The sequence below is a fragment of the Papaver somniferum genome, chromosome 1, assembly GCF_003573695.1.
Source record: "Papaver somniferum cultivar HN1 chromosome 1, ASM357369v1, whole genome shotgun sequence".
Taxonomy (NCBI): Eukaryota; Viridiplantae; Streptophyta; class Magnoliopsida; order Ranunculales; family Papaveraceae; genus Papaver; species Papaver somniferum.
In genome coordinates, this window is record NC_039358.1 from 32892800 (window position 1) to 32913719 (window position 20920).

At 36.3% G+C, this 20920-nt stretch overlaps 3 protein-coding genes across 3 annotated transcripts; 1 reads left to right on the forward strand and 2 right to left on the reverse strand.

Moving 5' to 3' along the window:
* Positions 1-5172: 5172 nt before the first annotated feature.
* LOC113279797 (F-box protein CPR1-like) lies at positions 5173-6252 on the reverse strand. Its single transcript, XM_026528474.1, has one exon. It carries the CDS (start codon positions 6250-6252, stop codon positions 5173-5175), a length of 1080 nt encoding a protein of 359 aa, XP_026384259.1.
* Positions 6253-7324: 1072 nt separating this feature from the next.
* On the reverse strand, positions 7325-7855 carry LOC113279865 (F-box/kelch-repeat protein At3g23880-like). Its single transcript, XM_026528533.1, has one exon. The coding sequence runs from the start codon at positions 7853-7855 to the stop codon at positions 7325-7327; it is 531 nt and encodes a 176-aa protein (XP_026384318.1).
* Positions 7856-14590: 6735 nt separating this feature from the next.
* On the forward strand, positions 14591-16176 carry LOC113327268 (purine permease 3-like). Its single transcript, XM_026574676.1, has 2 exons — positions 14591-15423; positions 15509-16176. The coding sequence occupies exons 1-2, from the start codon at positions 14647-14649 to the stop codon at positions 15881-15883; spliced, it is 1152 nt and encodes a 383-aa protein (XP_026430461.1). The 5' UTR covers positions 14591-14646; the 3' UTR covers positions 15884-16176.
* The last annotated feature ends 4744 nt before the right edge of the window (positions 16177-20920 follow it).

Here is a 20920-nt window from a genome sequence, read left to right on the forward strand (position 1 = left end):
AGGGACCTATTTATACACAACAGGTCACTCAAATCCTTGTAATAACTCCAAGAATATCCGGCCATAAAAGAATATTTTCCGATATTTTTTTACTTTATTTCTCTGATTCGTTACGTATTGTTTCCTGGTTTATCTCTTTCACGCATCATCTATGAGTTGTAGGAGAAGTTTCCAGCCAATAGAGTTAACCCATGCACGTCTCTTCCATCCAACAATTCCAAAAATAGGATATCTTCCCTATTTGAGAATATCTTCCCTGTTTTGATTCCCACCGATTATCTAACCAAATTGGACCGAATCCAACACCCATACCAGCTCTGTCTAGGCCCTAGGAACAAACCCATTTAATTTGGGCCATTGAATCTCACTGGAACACCTTCGAATCCTCAACCCTAGTCACGGAAGTTCAAGACAGTTTTTTTTCGCCAAAACTGTTCTTGATGTTTTCATCACCTGGTGATTATCCAGCCAAATACGATCGAATTAGATGCCCAAAATGTGTTTATTAAGCTATATCACATCTTCCTAACAAGTTTGAGCCATTGAATCGCACCACAACACCTTCATTTTGTCGATTGAAGTTCTGCCAGTTGATGAACCAATTTTTCCCGCCAATTTTGAGAATTTGAATTGTTGAAGAAGGTGCCCCTTATCCTGGACTGGGGTGCGAATAGCAGATGCCTTGGGGGTGACCTGGGGGTGCCCCTTAGTAATTAGGTTTCCCCTTATCCAAAAGCGAGAGTCCGAATAACACTTGTCCTTCGGGTACCAAAATCAACTTTTCGAGCCAAATTTTCCAAAAATGTTTATTTCCTAAAAATACATAAAAACACAATATTAGTACAAAAATAGAGTTCCAACAATACTGACATTGAGGACAAATTAGACACAAAAATGTGTCTATCAGTGGTTTAGTTAAAGACTTGGGAATTATACAACAGAATGTGGTTGTGAACTGTGATAGTCAAAGTGATATTCATTTAGCTAAGAACCAAGTTTATCATGCACGCACCAAGCATATTGATATTCGTTATCATAAGGTTCGAGAAGTGGTTGATGACGGATTAGTACAACTATTAAAGGTTGATACTGAAGATAATCCAGCAGACATGTTGACGAAAGTCGTTCTGAAGGTCAAGTTTGAGAGGTGTCTCAGCTTGATCAATACTGCTCGTTGTTGAGGCCCTAGGGGCATTTGAGGCTACGGTTAACTTGTGAAGATCAAGCCCAGTTTGGTGGTAACATCGGCAAGGTGGAGAATTGTTATGTTGTCGATGTTTTTAGAAGATTCTAGAATATTCTAGAACTATCTAGGTGTTTCCTGATTTTGGTATAACTAGAGGTTTTCTATTTTGGTTAAACTCTAGGTTTCTTGATTTAGTTAAACTTTAGGTTTGCTAGTATAACTCATATACTTGGAAGACAAGTTTGTAACCTATATAAATAGGTGTACAAGTCTTAATAAAAAAAAACACAACACAGTTTAGAGAAGTTCTCACAATTAGAGAATTTTAGGGTTTAAAAAGCTTCTTCATAGAGAATTAGTGTGTTGTTTGTGAACAACAACCTGCTGCTCATAGTTGTGGTTTAATTCTCTGTAATTTGTTCTAATAAGAGTTGATCGTAGCCATTTGTGGACGTAGGCATCTTGCCGAACCACGTTAAATCTTGTGTCTTTCTTTGTTTCGGTTAGTGCATCTTATTTCTGTTTTTTTTAGTTCTATATTGATCCAAAGAACTATTAGTGTCTTGCGAGGTTAATCCTAAGGGATTAATCCTAACAAGTTTCCCTTCTTAACAGATGAAAGAGATCTTTTGAGGTGAATGAGGTTTGTATCAGTCTTGGATGCAAACATGTCATCTAGTTTCGTCCATACGGAATGAGAGGTTTGACATCCCTTGACTTTATCCAAAATTGGAGAAGTCAGAGAAGACATAATCCACCAAAGTAAGAGTTTATCTGTGCATCGCCACGATAAAAACAACGGACTAGGAGCTCCGTTAACAATAGCCGGTGGAGACTTGCAAGTACCATCGATAAACTTTCCCAAATCATATACTTGCAAGTAAGGCTTAACTTAGCCTTCTATGATAAAAAATTGTTACCAGCAAGTTTCTCTGTGATAACACCATCTAACCGTTCAAAAGGCACCTCCGAGGTTGGTAAACAAGCCATGATGCTAGGAGAACCTATGGTTGCTAATGAAGTTGATGGAAAAGTTGAGACAGTGGGTAGATTCAGTCGGCACGTAGAAAAACAACAGACGAATGCATGAAAGAAAAAACCCTAATGACGTATTTAACGTCTTAGAATCCCAGAGAGATCGACCTATATAATACCGAGACAAATTTGACACATACTTTCATACTTTATTAACCCTAGAAAAATAAAACAAAAGAGAAAACATAAATATATGTGAGTCATGAACTGTGAAAGGAAAGACCGAATATAAAACAGTTTATGTTTCGTTTTTAGTAAGGCCCATTCCTATGTACATGCCAAAAAAACAGTGTTTGGCATGCCAGGTGGCATGGCAAGCCATTGGTGCCACTATGGGAGAATCAATAAGCGATAAACATCCTATCGAGCGATTTTGAGTATAACTCCAGCGACAAAGTCTTTCTCGCCAACGATAATAACATTTTCCCAGCGATTTTGTCTCTAGCGCCAACGGCTAGTTCTTTATCGCTATAAAAGTGCAACTTTCAAACTCAAATCTTACCCCAAATTTTTTACACAAAAAATTTATGTTCTTCTCGATCTATTCTCTATTTCTCAATCTAATTTATTTCTTCTATTTTCTCCAAATGGCACAATTAACCCAACTTGATTCGGCAACGCAACTTGATTTTTTTGGAGTAGTGCTTGAAGGTGCCGTTGAGAAGATAGGTGATAGATTTAAAGATATAAGTAAGAAGCAAATAAGTCTCCAAGTTTTGGATATCAACCAGGTCAAAACCGCAACTAAGAGGAAGAAGATGAAGGCAAACAAAGTTCAAGGCAAAACAAATTTGAAGCTAAAAAAGAAGATAAACAAAGGTGACTCCGTTCATGAGCGCATTGATTGGAAGTTTGGTGAATGAAGAAGATGAAGATGAAGAACATTGTCCCAAACTTTTGTGTTTAGAGTCTTTCCAATTATTGTCTAGTTTTATGTCTTGTAAAATGACTATTTTAATATTGAAGTTTTAAATTTTGTGAAGTTTAAATAAATTTGAAAATTTGACGAATATTGTTGAAAATTAATATTAATTATATTCTTAAATATTAAAACTATTACAAATATTAAAACTTAAAAAAAAATAGCAAATTAATTAAAACTTAAACAAATATTAATAGTGGACAATTGAGAAATTACAACACCTTAAAATCTTAAAATGGAAACAACTTAAAATAGTTGGGCGAAAATCTTAAAATATCGAAACAATTTTCAAAATGGAAGCTTTTCCCGTAGATGCGACGATATTCCACACGACACCTTTCCTGAAATTCCATCAAGGTTTCACCACTTCTCAAGGTTGGACCTTCTCGTTGAAGTATAGCAACATAACAACTAACTTCCTGCCTAATTATACTGAAGCGGTTAATCAAATCTGAATGACTACGACCGCGTATGTTCATTGTTTGTTCTTGAAATCTAACATAAATCCTTTCCCACAATAGTTGGTGATGAAATACTGGATCCATTGTAAAATCAATATAATTCCTGCAAACACATTCATCTTCCGCATTTTTGAATTTCAGGTTTCGCCTCATTTGACGTCTCCTAATTTGACTTCTCCTATTTTCTACGATTGCACGAGCAGCGGCTCTTCGATTTTGGATAGTACATTGGTTTGCCATGCACTCAGCCAGATTCATATTATCAGCCATGCTCTCTAAGGAATTGGATGAGTGATGAAAAGAATTGGAGATTGAGAAATTCTAGAGAGAGGTTGAGAAATTCTTGAGAAATTCTTGAGAGATTAAGAAATTCTGGTGTGAGTTGAAATGAGATTAAAATTAAGTATTTATAGAGGGAAAAAATATTAACCGTTGGATGAAGATCTGTTTAACGATTTTCTAATCATCGAACGACTGTTGGACTTGCGACAGCGATGAAATGACCATCAAGCGGTTGAGTTTCTGTCGCTCGATGGAAACTCTGTCTCATATGCCTATATGCCAGTCCTGGCATATTGACATACCCATAATGGATGCATATATTCCAAATACTATGTTTTGGCATGTCCATAGAAATAGGCCTAACTGTCATCATGGTTCTTGTTTGTTGTTCCCGTTCATCGATCTTCCACGAACAAATTCGTAATGTCGAAGGATAGATTTCTACATTCAGAGAATTAATACAGCACTAAATAACCGAAAAACTATAACACGGGATCATTTACTAAACCTCAAAGGAAAAGAGTACCTAGTTTACACGTGAACTTTAACATTATTCGACCTTGGGAACCTTTTCAGTTATCTCGTTTTTTTTTGTTTTTTTTTTTTTCTTTTTTATCGGTCAAGAGAAAATTCATTGATAATTTCTAGCCAGTCAAGGACAGAAATTCATTAATATTCATTGAAAATTCTGTCTCGTTTTCTGTCTCTTAAGATTGCGTATAGTATAGTTAATTACGAATGATTGTATTTGTATGATGAGAACGAGGATTCTTCTTGAGTAATTTCTAGCCAGTCAAGGACAGAGATGGAGCCAAATTTACAGGGCAAAGACCAGCAAACTAGTTAGTGCCGCTTAATAACGTTTTTTCTTCATTGTGGTTGGTAATACATACTGAACTACCCACATGGAGAGAGATAATGGTTTCACTTCTCAGTGAAAATTTCAACTTATCAAACTGAAAAATAAATTACACTGCACTCAAATTGGGCCAATAGTTCAGTAATTTATCAAACTTTAGTTGGACATCTACGAACGCCAGCGACACCGACTCTATTTTTGAAGGAAACATTTAAACCTACCGAACTCTGAAGTGAAGAATGACACTTATGATGAAAGTAATATCATTTGCGTACCTTACCGACGTTGTTCTTGCTGCCATGAACCCCTGTACAGCTTTATGTATGATGGGAGGCGCCTCAAACTGTCTTCAAGATGATGTTTATGAGTCTGCAGGGCAGTGAAGATAACAAATGAACTGTTTGCTTACCTAATGTAACAACCCTTTTCAATCCCTTATATGGATAGTGCTCTGTTGGCCATCCTTTCTTTCATTATCCTTAGAGCTAAGTTTGACTAAGCTCTTCACATACCTAACGGATACTGATCGTAAGACTGAATAATCCCCAAAGTTTTTATACACTTTCAAATACGTAGCCGTCTCATTCTTTGGGTCGTATAACACCAAGGCTGCTATCTTGAAAGAGTTGTACTGAACCTCAAGTAGAATCTCACCAGTTTTTAAGCACTCAATCTTCTTCATGTCCACAAATGTTTGTGTTCCAACTTCTAATGTCAGTCTCGGAATGTTGTATGCTTTTGTCCATGATTCTCTCATTCCATAATCCTTCATTAGCCATGCTTCGTAAGCAGCAGAATTCCTACAAAGAATGCAAAGATACCCGTCCAAGACATCAACATGTTTAACGTATCCTAATTCCTCTACACTCTCTGGTTGTGGAATTTCTCTGATTCCCTCATCTGGCATATTAATAGCCATTAAGACTTGGAGAGAACGACCGTAATCCTTAATTACGAACCAATGTAGAGCTCCATTACAAAAGACCCCATTTGGTGCTCGAAAGTATCTGTCATCAGTGCTCAATTTATATGGAATATGCATTAATTTCCATGTATTCGATCTGAGCGAATAGATGTGAACATGAGAATGGCTATCGATTGAATAAATGAAAATACGTACACACTTGTAATTATCAGTCTCAGCATCATAACCAAACCCATATCCTCTGTGTAAAACGCAGGCCCTCTCATTCACTGGAAATCCAAGTCTTTGTAGATATTTGAACTCTTGGGTAGATGGATTCCACAAACATGGGTTCCACAACCAAAAATTATCGGTCTCTTCTCCATACAGGGCCTCTTCTCGAAGCAGGAAAAACAAGCCATTACAAGAACCCGCAAAATTAACTTTCTTAAGATTACAGTCCAAGGAAATGATTGGGCAGCGAATCTTCGTAACATGGCCTTCGATACCATCAGATAATGATGATGACAATGAATCATTTTCTAAAGAGTATAATCTTTTTTCGCCGTCTATTAGCATAATACTAAAGCTATTCTTCCTCATTTGAATAAGTTTTGGGTTTGTATTAGTTTAGATATGATGCTCCACGTTTTGCAGACACACATGTATTGTAAGAGAAATCTCAGCGGTAGCCTCGAAAGGATTTCAACGATGATATCTTCAGCGAGATACGTATTGTTGTCATCCTTGGCTCGCTTACGCTTATTGCGACCACGACTTGTTGAGGCGATATTATCTTGTGGTTGAGAAGCAGTTACTTTAGTGAGTATATCCATGGATGGACGGAAGGAAAAACCCTAATTACGTACATCCCATACTTGGACGAAAGGAAAACCCTAATTACGTATATCCCAGACACATAATAGCTAGCGAAGAGTGTTTGGGCCAGGATACCCATATATGCATGCTCTCTCTTTTAAGGCCATAGAGAAGGTGGTTAGAGACTTTATATGGGACGCCTCTGATACAAAGAAAAGTCATTATTATTTTGCGTGGAAAATTTGTTGCATTCCTCTCAAAAAAGGGGGACTGGGCATAAAGTCGTTGAGCAAAGTTGAACTCTAACAAACTAACAAACTTGGCTAAAACATTAGTGGTACCAATATAGACTCGATATTTTACGCAAACATTAAAACACAATAATTCAATGAACTATGAACACTGAAGATATAATTGACACTCATGATGAAGATAAAGAGTTATCGATGATCTCCACATGCGTTAGACTCCACAGTTTCCGAGATGATGTTTTATGAGTCAGTATGTATAGTGATGTTTCTTCAATCCCTTATAACTAATGATTTCTGTAGGTTATCTTTTATCTTGTTATCCTCCACATAAGAATCAAAGTTAAGTTTAACTAAGCTCTTCACATACCTATACAATACTGATCGTATGTTTGATTCCCTAACATTCTTGCACAGCTTCAAACTGGTAGCCGTTTCACTCTTTGGGTCATATAATACCAAGGCGGCTGTCTTAAAATAGTCGTACTGATCCTCAAGTAGAATCTCGCCAGTTTTTAAACACTCGATCTTCCTCAGGTGCACAAATGTTTGGGCTTCAAGTATTAGTGTCAGTTCCGGAATGTTGTATACTTTTGTCCAAGATTCTCTCATCCCATATCCTTCATTAACCATACTTCGAACATAGTAGAATTACTATAAAGAATGCAAATACACCTATCCAACACATCAACATGTTTACGGGGTCCAAAATTTTCGACACCCAAGTTTTCTGGCTGTGGAATTTCTCTGATTCCCTCGTCTCCGATATTAAAAGCTAATAATAAGTCTTTGGAGGAACCGTATGTCCTTGCGAACCAATGTAGAGCTCCATTACAAAAGACTCCATTTGGCGCTCGGACATAGTTGTCTGCCTCAGTGATCAATTTATATGGAATATGCATTAATTTCCATGTATTTGATCTGAATGAATAGATGTGAACTTGAGATTGGATGTCGGCTGAATAAATGAAAATACGTATACACTTGTAATCATCACTCTTTGCATCATAACCAAACCCATGTCCTCTGCATAGAACGCAACTCTTCCTCACTGGAAAATCCAGGTCTTGGTAGATATTTGAACTCATGGGTATATGGGTTCCATAAACATGGGTTCCACAACTAGAAGTGATCGTCATTGGTCTCTTCACGATTCAGGTAAAACAAGCCATTACAAGAACCCACAAAATTTGTATTCTTAAGAGCACAGTCCATGGAAATGATTGGGCAACGAATCTTCTTAACACGTCCGTCCAAACCTTCATATAAAGACGATGACAATGAATCATTATCTAAACAGTATAATCTTCTTTCACTGTCTATTAGCATGAGACTGAAGCTATTTTTTTTCATGTGAATAAGTTTTGGATTATCATTAGATAGGATGCCCCAACGTTTGCATACACACCTGTATTGTAAGAGAAATCTAAGAGGTAACCTCGAAAGGATTTCAACGATGATATCTTCTGTGAGAGTTGGCAATGGTTCTACTTGTACGTTGTTCCCGTTCATCTTCCTCGTTCGTGTTCTTAACTTTTGCTATTCTTTCTTTATCTTCCTTGTTTAGTTACCTGTGAGAGGAGAGCATACAGAAAATGCCCGCCAATGTTTGATTATTAATCCTGCTATATTATCAACTTAAATCTCAAGTATAGCTTGTTAGCTAGGTCTGTAACTCTTCAAGTAAAACTTCTTGCTCGATCACCTTTTTATATCTAAAGCACATTTTTAATGCGCGTTAACTATATTGTCTTTTTCTCAATGTTTCTCTTGTTCAAGGCGGTATATAGACGTATAGTAATAAACGATTGTATGATGAGAACGAGGATTCTTCTTGGATAATTTCTAGGAAGTGCCGGTCGAGGATCTTGACATATAATGTACTCGATCACTGCTTGACAAGAACAGACACATCATAAATATGTATATGATGGCATATTATTGACCAACATGGGATAACCAAATACTCGTACAGGCATACAGCCAGACTGACAGAGGTTGAGTGAATCTGCATGCTGGTTTAACTCGTACTAGCTTGTAGCCCGTGGATATTGGCCCGTGGGTTTACTATAATGTCAACTCAGTAATCCAGTAAAATAGAAGACAGAAGAGAAAACAGTTTATTTTATCCTTTGATCTGACTCTGATTATTGTTTTACTAGAAAACTCTGTTTATAAATATTTTGCGTGCATCATGCATTAAGATTGCACCAAGTTGCATATATTGTTCCTTTTGGGAACTGATTCCTACAATCTGGACTTCAGTTAGTTCTGTACTAGGATCTCAAGCCGAACTAATGACTGATGCGAAATACAGGCATGTGTAACCCCTACCATACTTCTTAGAATTTACCATGTCTGTACTGGATGGAGTTCAAACATTTTGGTTTTGCGAAAGGAATCCTCTATAAAGTATTCCAAGTCAATGGTGACAAAGTCAAATAACGTCAAGTTTTCTTTTCTTTCGTTCCTTTGCATATCTAATAGCAGTAAAACATCCCTGACTGCTGCATAAGTATATCTAATTATTTAAGAGCTTTTGCTTTGTGAACTTGGTGCTCCATGACTTGCCGCTAGGACATCCATGTTACGTTTCCCTTTTCACGTTTCTGCAATATCAACCATAAGGCAACTCCACAACTTATACATGAAGATTTTTATCACACTCATCTAATTCTTTCGCTGCTATTTTTGTTAATGGTCCAGTTATTAAGTAAGTTGGTTCCAATTAAATGGGCGTATGGCCTCTCTTTGGGGGGTTATCTACTTTCCACTTTCGCCAATCATATTGGTGACCTAACAGTCACCATAATATCATGCAGAAGAGAAGACCATTAGATTGCAATTCATTTCTGTTGGTTAAACTTCAACATAGAAGTCACTAACAAGCTGGTTAGGAAAAGATTAGGAAATTGATGTAATCCTAAGGGAATTAGAAGTCATCTAGTTCTAAGAAAAGGAAAGACATGTAATAAGGTAATAGGACTAGGAAAAGGAATTCATAGTTCTATATATATATGATCACCAAAGTTGTGGTTGATCATATGAGCAAGATTAGAGCTTGTGTTTAGTTTTGAGAGATTTTCTAAACATCAATAAAGAGACTTGTCTTTATATAAGCTAAGTTTCATCTTGCAGTTGCCATTTATTGGTATCAGAGCTTGTTTCTGAGCCATGGAAAACGAAACCACCATTGTGGGTGCAAAACAGTTCACACCACCATCAATACAAGTTCCAATCCTCAACGCCACAAACTACACAGTATGGGCCATGAGAATGAAGATACTGATGAAAATCTACAAAGTTTGGGAAACAATTGATCCTGGTACATTGGACCCAGACAAAAACAATGTTGCCATTGGATTACTCTTTCAAGCAATACCAGAATGTCTTGTTCTACAAGTTGGTGAACAGGAAACTGCAAAGAAAATTTGGGATGCAATAAAGACACGTAATCTCGGAGCTGATCGAGTTAAAGAAGCCCGTCTGTAAACCTTAATGTCTGAATTTGAAAGATTGAAGATGAAAGACACTGATACTATTGATAGCTTTGCAGGAAAGCTATCAGAGATAGCCTCAAAAGCTGTGTCACTTGGACAATCCATTGATGAAGATAAACTGGTAAAGAAGTTTCTCAATAGTTTACTAAGATCCAAGTATATTCATATCATAGCTTCTCTCGAACAAGTCTTAGATTTAAAGAAGACTATCTATGAAGATATAATTGGAAGATTGAAAGCATATGAAGAAAGAATCCTTGATGAAGAAAACAATGGAGAAACTCAAGGAAAACTCTTGTACACAAACTCTCACCAACAAAACTCTGCGACAAGAGGAAGAGGTCGTGGAAGAGGTCGAGGAAGGGGAGGAAGGTTTAACTCACAAGATAGAACAACAAGTCAGAATGATCAAAACCAAGGGAAAGAAAAGAAGGATAGATCAAACATTATTTGTTACAGATGTAATAAACCAGGACACTTCTCCTTTGTATGCCCTGAAAGAATACAAAAGATGGAAGAAACAAACAAGAATGAAACAAGGGAAGCAGATACAGCTCTTTTCATGCACGAAGTTGTATTCTTAAACGAAGGGAAACTAATACCAAAGAACTACGAATCAAAGGATGGAGAAGAAGGAATCTGGTATTTAGATAATGGAGCCAGCAATCACATGACTGGTAAGAGACACTACTTTTCTGAACTCAATGAGAAAATCAAAGGACAAGTGAAGTTTGGGGATGAATATTCTGTAGAAATTGAAGGGAAAAGATCAATTCTATTTCAGAGCAAGACCGGAGAACAGAAGCTTGTCACAAACATCTAATTCATCCCAAACTTACAAAGCAACATTCTAAGTTTAGGACAAGCTACAGAAGTTGGATGTGATGTTAGAATGCGACAAGATTATCTAACAGTTCATGACCCAAGTGGAAGACTTTTAGTTAGAGTCTCACGCTCACAGAATAGACTCTACAAGATAAGTCTCATGATTGGAAGGCTATTATGTCTGAATATGAGACTGGAAGATCAGACATGGAAGTGGCACGCAAGGTTAGGACACATAAGCTTTAGAACTTTAAAGGCAATGTCTCAAAACAAGATGGTTCGAGGACTACCACAGATAAATGATGAAGCAAAAATCTGTGAATCATGTTTAGTTGGGAAACAAACTCGTCAAGGTTTCCCAAAAGCAAAAACATTCAGAGCCTCAAAGCCATTAGAGCTTCTTTATGCTGATTTATGTGGTCCTATTACACCACAAACCCTTGCAAATAACAAATACATATTTGTTATTATAGATGACTTCTCAAGATATATGTGGTCTATTCTTATGAAAGAAAAGAGTGAAGCATTTGACAGATTCAAAGCTTACAGATTATTCAATCCAACAACGAAAAGAGTGATAGTGAGTCGAGATGTGGTATTCGATGAAAAAGCAAACTGGAACTGGAAAGAAACTAATGATGGACCAAGTAGGGATCCAGGAATGTTTCACATGAGATGGGGTCAAGTAATTGATGAAGGCGAAGGACCCATAATCATCAATACCAATGGAAACAATGATGTTAATCAAGAAGAAGAAGAGAATAATGAAAACACTGAGAATAACGAAGAAGTAGAAGAAGAAGAAGAAGAAGAAGAAGAGATCGATGAAATAACTCAACCCATTCCACTGCGAAAATAAACAAGACAGATACAAAAGCCACAGTATCTGGAGGATTATGTTCTTCAAGCTGCAGAAGAATGTGAGATAATGCTACTTTCTGTTAATGATGAACTAAGGAATTTTCAGGAAGCAAAGGTCTCGACTAAATGGACACAAGCATGTAGAGAAGAAATTATTTCAATCAACAGAAGACTTGGTTTCTAGTTGATAAGCCAGGTGGGGTAAAAGTGATTGGTCTTAAGTGGATCTTCAAAATAAAACGGAATGCTGATGGTACTGTCAACAAAAATAAGGCAAGACTTGTATCTAAGGGATACGTTCAAGAATCAGGCATAGACTTTGATGAAGTTTTCTCACCAGTTGCTAGACTAGAGACAATTCGTCTCTTAATAGCAGAAGCAGCATCAAACTCATGGGGAATTCACCACTTAGACGTTAAGACAACATTCTTACATGGTGAATTGCGAGAAGATGTGTATGTTGAACAACCAAAAGGTTTTGAAGTAAAAGGACAAGAGCATAAGGTTTATAAGTTATCAAAAGCTCTATATGGTCTAGGACAAGCTCCTCGAGCCTGGAATACAAAGTTAGATCAAATCTTAAGAGAAATCAGATTTGTTAAGTGCTCTAAAGAAACATCAGTATACAGAAGAGAAGAAAAGGGAACGCTTCTTGTGATTGCAGTCTATGTAGATGATCTATTTTTGACTGGCAACTCCCTTAAGGTGATCAATGAGTTCAAGAGATAAATGTCATCAAAGTTTGAGATGTCAGACCTCGGAAAACTCACTTATTACCTTGGCATAGAAGTCCATCAAGGAGTAGATGGGATTCAGATTAAACAAGAAGCTTATGCAAGGAGAATTCTGAAAAACTTGTAATCCAACTAAGATACCAATGGAGTTTGGACTTAAAGTTTCAAAGGCACAAGAAGAAGCTGAGATTGATCCAACGAGTTATAGAAGAAATGTTGGATGCCTAAGATACTTATTACACACAAGACCAGATTTGGCTTTCTCTGTAGGAGTAGCAAGCCGTTATATGCAGAGTCCACGCAAGTCTCATGGTGATGTAATAAAGCAGATATTGAGATATCTAAGAGGAACAATCAGATGTGGATTGAAGTATGGTCGAGGAGGATCAAAAGGAATTATTGGGTATAGTGACAGCAGTCATAATATTGAACAAGATGATGGAAAAGGTACAACTGGTCATATATTTTATCTAGGAGAAGCACCTATTACATGGTGTTCACAGAAGCAAGACACTGTAGCCCTCTCATCCTGTGAAGCTGAGTTTATGGCCGCAACAGAAGCAGCTAAACAATCAATATTGCTTCAAGAATTGTTGGATGAAACCCAAGGAAGAGAACCTGAAAAAGTTCTCATCAAGATTGATAATAAGTCTGCAATTGCACTTACTAAAAATCCAGTGTTTCATGGTAAGACGAAACACATTCACAAATGGTATCATTTCATACGAGAATGTATCGACAAGGACATCATCAACGTTGAACACATACCAGGAACTGAGCAGAAAGCAGATATATTGACAAAGACATTAGCTCGGATCAAGTTTGAAGAAATGAGACAATTGATTGGAGTACAAGATATGTCACGGGTAAGGTTGAAGCTTAACGGGGAGAATGTTGGTTAAACTTCAACATAGAAGTCACTAACAAGCTGGTTAGGACAAGATTAGGAAATTGATGTAATCCTAAGGGAATTAGAAGTCATCTAGTTCTAAGAAAAGGAAAGACATGTAATAAGGTAATAGGACTAGGAAAAGGAATTCATAGTTCTATATATATGATCACCAAAGTTGTGGTTGATCATATGAGCAAGATTAGAGCTTGTGTTTAGTTTTGAGAGATTTTCTAAACATCAATAAAGAGAGTTGTCTTTATATGAGCTAAGTTTCATCTTGCAGTTGCCATTAATTTCATACTCGTCATGAGTAACTCTCTCTATATAGAGTTATAACCTGTTGGATTTTCCTAGCTTTTTGCAAAACACGCAATGCAAGCAGCATCTAAGGTTCTTAATTAGGATGACACTGTTGGTTACCATGCACTATATGATGCACACTTCACCTTTTACTTTTGTGCAAATCTGTCCCTCTCTATCTCTAGTTGGTCTCATTTCAATGCCTACTTCCACAATAAGGCAAGCATTTTGGTTTGGCAAAGGGAACTAGGGAACTTCATAAAGTCTTCCAAGTTAGTGGTCACGAAGTCAAAAAATCTCAGGGTTTCTTTTCTTTCATTGCTTTGCATTGAACTATTGCCACGGAGTATTAATAAACACCCCCGACTGTTCCATATCTAGTTCTTTAAGAGCTTTTGCTTTGTGAACTTGGAGTTCCATGACTTGCTGCTAGGAAATCCATGTTACGTTCCTTTTTCGCGCTTCCGGATTACTATCTCCGTTTCTAGAAAAGTGATACTTTTACTTTTTGTATTTTAGTCTAAAAATTGGTCAAATTGAAAACAGTGAAAATAACACTTTCTCATAAACAGAGGGAGTATCGATCATAAGGTTCAAGAGGCAAACGCGTAGCCTGTTCTACTCCACATGTTGTACATGAAGATTTTATCACACTTTCCTAATTCCTTCAATGCTATTTTTGTTAGTGTGGTCCAGTTATTAAACAAGTTGGTTCCAATTAAATGGGCATATTATATAATGTACAACTTTAGCACATAACTGTGTGCAACTCCCTCTTTCTCTCTATGTGATCAGATCTCTAGTTGATAATTATTTCAATGGCTACTTCAACGCCATTGAATATGGAAGCACCCGAGATTCTAGGAACGACCCAAAATGGGAATTCAAAAACTCATGTAGAAAAACCAACCAAAACCAAAAACTGGCTGATGATCATTATAAATTCCGCGTTTGTTACTATTGGTCTAGTAGGAGGTCCTCTCTTAATAAGACTATACTATCTTCATGGTGGTAATCGTAAATGGCTTACTAGTTGTTTACAATCTGCTGGTTTTCCCATTCTCATATTTCCTCTCACGTTTCTCTTCATTCAATCGAAATTATCCACCGAGTCGCCATCTTTTTGGTTGGAACCGAAGCTTTCTCTGTGGAGTGCCATCATCGGGATTTTGTTTGGTCTTATTAATTTTATGTATTCGTCGGGTTTATCCTATATTCCTGTATCAACTTCATCCCTTCTCTTGGCAACTCAACTATGTTTTGTTGCATTTTTTTCATGGTTGTTTGTGAAGCAAAAATTTACAGCATTTATCATAAATGCAGTGGTTGTTATGACACTTGGATCAGTTTTGCTGGGTATTAATACTGATGGGGACAGGCCAGTTGGTGTATCAAAAGCTCAGTATTTGACAGGGTTTCTTACGACGTTGGGTGCTGCTGCCTTAGCTGGGTTAATGATGCCTCTCATTGAACTTGGTTTCAGCAAAGCTGTTAGAGACCTTAATTATTCAAGTTTGTTGCAGTTCCAGTTCATTTTTTCCTCTTCTTCAACCATCTTTTGCGTCATTGGGATGCTAGTAAATAAGGATTTCCAGGTACACAAAAATACTTTTGCTGTGTGAATCTTTGATCAAGCAATTCCCCATACTAATTTATGCATTTGGATGATTGATATCCCAGGTCATACCAAGAGAAGCAAATGAGTTTGAACTTGGCAAAGCCATGTATTATATCTTGATGGTCTTGACAGCAATAACATGGCAGTTGTTAAATGTTGGAATAGTCGGTGTAATCTCATATGCGAGTGCTCTTTTTTATGGCATACTCACATCAGTCCTGGTACCATTTACAGGAGTAGCAGCCGTAATATTTTACCATGAAAGTTTCACTGGATTAAAAGGAATGGCATTGGCATTATGTCTTTGGGGTTTTTGTTCTTACTTTTATGGAGAATACAAGATGATGTCGAAGAAGGTAATCAATAATGGAAACCCGGAGACAATTGAAAAAGACGAAAATGAGCCAAAAAGATTGGATGATCTTGGAGAACCATAAACTGTTTGAGTAAATAATACATGGTACTATTAAATTATTTGGTCTTGTGATAAATGATCAGACCAGGACCAATATTAGATTGTAGAATTTAATGATCTATTGATCTATATCAAATCGGATAACTCTCTCTATCAAGACAAATAGTGAGCACGTGTGTTGCAGGTCGGCATGTTATTTTTCCTATTTTGCAAATAACACATGGTTATTTGGTCCTGTGATAAATGATCAGACCAGGGCCAATATTAGATTGTAGAATTTAATGATCTAATATCAAAACGGATAACTCTCTCTATCAAGATATATATACATCTACGTACTATTTAGTAAGATTAATGAAAAGATATTCAAAGATTCTTATTACACATGAGAGTAGATTACAGAGGTTATATACGATCTTACAGCTGTAATTGGTAATTGGAGGTTATCACAAATAACAGGAGGTGATAACCGACACGTAAGCACAGACATATAAGATATGGGCAACCCATATGACAGAAAAACAACAAAATGGGCTTACAAATAAATAATAATATATCAACTAGTTCCCCTGAATCATAACTGTCTAAGTAGTTGTACCATTTTGAGATTGTCTGTCAGAAAATGCAGGGACAGACCCAAGAATTTCTCTTGGGTAGGGCTATATTTTCAAGGTTATGTTTGCCGGTCGAAGGCCGCCAATTTTTTTTTGTTTTTGAGCTGATCTGCATGTAAGAAGAGTTCCGCAATATAGATATACTATCATATGATGCATAATTATAATGAAGTCCATGAATTGTTCGAGTTGTGCGACAATAGAATCTTCGCCACAAATTCTGTAAAATATATCAATCGAAATGAAAACAGTCCTAATATTGTCGACTGGTGCCAGAGGTAAACAACGAAAACTAACATTCGAAGTGTTTATTAACCAATGTGCTTGGGAACTGATGGGCCAATATTATTAAGCTACCGGGATAAGTTAAGAAATCCACCAAATTAGCACTCTAAAAAAAAGTCTTGCCAAATTAAGGGACGGGCTATAGCCTCACTTAGCCCCTTGCTAGGCCCGTCCCTGATAAAATGAAACCTTGGAGTAGAAAGACTTTTTGTAAAAACATCAGCAGCCTGTTTGAAGAGTTGAAATATACACCACATGTGTCTCTTGGACTGCACTAGCTCCTTCATAAAGTATAATCAATGGCTAAGTGTTTCGTTCAACTATGAAACAATGGATTGGATAAGAGTGTTATAGAACCCTTATTATTATATTTCAACAATCTCAAGAGAATTAGGTAAGAAATACATGGAGATCTCTCGTAACTTGACATAGCATAAAAACCCATGTTGCAGTAGAAGCTAATGGTATATAGTTATACTATGCTTCTGGAAACATTTGGTTATTTCTTAGAAGACCATGAAATTGGATTGTCACCCAAAAAGATACAATGTAACCACTGGTATACCTTCTAACAAATGGATTTTTAGCCCAGTCAACATCTGTAAAACCCTTAAGAGTTATAAACCTTTTAGTGAATAAAAGATCATAACCCAGAGTACCTTTGATGTATCTCAATATTATCTTTGTAGCAGTGAGATGAGAAGTAGCGGGAGATTGCGTGTACCAACTGACCTGATTAACTGCATATGCAATCTCAGGTCTGGCCCAAGTCAGATACCAGAGAGATCCAACAGTGGACCTGTATTTTTAGAATTAGCTAATGGTTCATCATCTTTAGGTCTCAGCATGAAATCAGTTGAGCAAGAAGTAGAACAAGTTTTGATACCAAGTAAGTTGGTCTTATTAAGAAAATTAAATGCATACGTTGTTTGACATTGAAAAAGACCTCGAGCACCTATTTTGACCTCCTAGTCTCCTACCTCAAGACAAAATTGACAAAACCAAGATCTTTAACCTGAAAGAAAGATATATAAAAAAAATGAGCAATCAAAAATTTACAATGTGCTGCATCATTTCCTGTAATGAGAATAAATCAACATACACTAGAACGTAAGACAATTTGGATCTAAACTTGTGAAAAAAAAGAGATAAGTCAGCTACATAATGAGTGAAATCCAGACCAAGCAGGATATCCACTAGTTTTCATACTAGGCCCTAGGTGCCCGCTTAAGTCCATAAAGAGATTTATTCATCTTGCAAAGATAGTAAGCATTGTTCTTATCTTGAAATCCTGGTGGTTGAGTCATATAGGCATCTTCCTTCGTATCCTCATGAAGAAATGAATTACTAATATATAATTGCTTTGGAGTATAGTCACAAGCAATCAATGATAAGAACGAGGATTCCACTTGGTGGGTGATTTTTAGGCAGTACCGGTCAAGGACTTTGTCAATATTATGTATTCTTTTTTCTTTTTCTTTTTTTTGAAAATGAGACTAATATCAATGGATATACACGTACCGTGTAAAATCTCATGGTATAACCCAAGAGAAAAATGGATGACAAACATTGGGATTGGGAATGGGTAAAGTTGATCACATTCCTTGAACGAAACAAAAAAATCTTTGATGATGATCATACCTTCAAAACATATGGTGATCTGAGATATGAATACAAAGCTTTGATTGTCTTATGGGCTGCAACTTATGGGAAGGAGTTCAATGATAAATGATTGGGATAATCTGTTTATGTAATCTAAGTTTTTCTCTTTTTCTTTCTATCTCTGGTAGACTTTGTACATTCTCCTCAATCTTTTTTTTTTTTTCTCCCATTCCCTTCCTCACACGGTATTTGTTTCAGGAATATCTCCCGACACATAAATCATTTTCAGACTAACATTAGAAGAAAGAGCTCAACTGATCTTCTAATACAGGCCCCATAATTGGTGCCCTTAAGTTAAGAAGGGTGCCCTTTTAGATGGCTTTATGGTACACTAGCCATAAAAGTCTTACAAGAATCCAAAGTATTTATAAGTACACAAAATTGGTTAAAAAGACCAAAAACAATAATTTATGGATGAAACAAACGGATAAGTTTTGATACTGTTTAATGGACATGAATCAAAAAAATACTTTTCAATAATCCATTTTGGATATTTCACCCAGAAAAATAAAAACAAAAAAATAACAATCACCTAAAATACCCCTTAACCTTTTTAACCCTTTTGTTTCTTTCCTCAGACACATATTTTCAGAACTCCTCTATACCAATAGTAAACATGCAAGTCACGTTCTCTTTCAAATACAAGCATACTGAGTACATTTCAGCCTTGCACTTGTAGTTCCCACCTGCAACTGCATTCATACACAAACAACATCTGCAACTAACATTAAACACCATCTCATCCTTGCACTTGTAGTTCCCAGCCAAATTGTACTCTAATCAAACTCAGCACCACCAGAGCATCCCTGCATCTTTCAGCTCAACTGCAACCACTTGATCCATCATCTCAGACCAACCAGTACAGCTTCACAACACCAAGCTGCTGCAAACAACCACATTCACGTTCTTGTTTACCTGGGTCAATTAGTAGCAACATTACACTCAATTAGCAGTTCTCCATCTTGGATATGAGTACTGACCTAACCGTTCATGATGCATCTGTGCAAGCTGCGCTTCAGCAGAACCTAATGTGTCAAGGAAATCATCAAAGGCAGTACGGCTAGCTGGTCTAGAAGGATGTGCTGAGACAAAGGGTGCACGCCCAACATCATCCTGCACCAAAACCCTTCTTAATTTAATAGAAGCCACAAACGTAATAACTCAAATTTTTAAAATTCACAATGATCAAGAAAGTAATAGCCCACATGGAAAGTAGAGCAAACAAAACAATATGAAGATAACAGCACAGCAAAAAACATCATGAAACGCCAAAAAGATGAGACTTTCATGTCCAACAACAATCCTCCTACTTCCAAAACCACCATTACTTCATGTCCAAAAACAGCATAAACTTTTACACAAGATATATCAACAATTTATTACTCTAAAACACAGTCATCCATCTCAAATAATCCATACCACAAGCAGTTGCAATCTAAACAATTTACATAATCACAATTATCTCGAAGAGTTAGTAGAGAAGCAATTCTAATCATTCATTTATACACATTTCCTACAACTACTAATAAAACATTATTAATCTTCTCATGTACTTCAGAAGTTGTATTAGCGTAGTTGGTTCATTTGCAGGAAGTACCAGTTTCACTGTGCATATTGTGACGAAAATCTAGGTATATCGCAGTTTAAAACTAGATGAAACCGATCTCATCTTACATATTCTGATGAAAATAGAGTTATATCATAGTCTACAACTAGATGAAATTGGTTTCCTCCTGCATACATTGAAGAAAATACAATTATATTATAATCTACAACTAGATGAAATTGGGTTCATCATGAGTATTCTGACGAAATTAAGGTATATCAATATATAAGTTATATGAAACTGGTTTCATCATGCATATTTTAACAAAAACACAGCTATATCAAAGTCTACAAATAGATGAATTTGGTTTCTAGCTGAGTATTCTGACGAAATTTAAGGTATATCAGTGTATAAACTATATGAAACTAGTTTCATCCTGTATATTTTGGAAAAAACACAATTATATTACAGTCTACACTAGATGAAATTGGTTTCACCCTGAGTATTCTGAAAAAAATTAAGGTATATCAACGTGTAAACTAGATGAAATTGATTTCATCCTTCCCACCAAATACAACCCGAAAAACCAGTTTCATCCATGTTAAAACTTTGATGAAAACAATTTCAACTCTATCCAAACACAGGATGAAACCAGTTTCATACAAACAAAATTCAGTGAATTTCAATATAGATTTTACACAAGCTTAACCCAGATGAAACTAATTACATACAAATAAAATTCGATGAATTTTAAACTGGATTTTACAAAAGTTAAACCAATATAAAACCAGTTTAATCCAAACAAATTTTAATCATGTTTTAAGATAGATTTACACATGCCAATGCAATTCGTTCATAAAATAGAATTAAAACAAAATTAGGGTAAGGAGACTTACGTAGATTATCAAGAACTAATCCATATTTTGATTCCCCATTTTGTAAATTGGTCGAT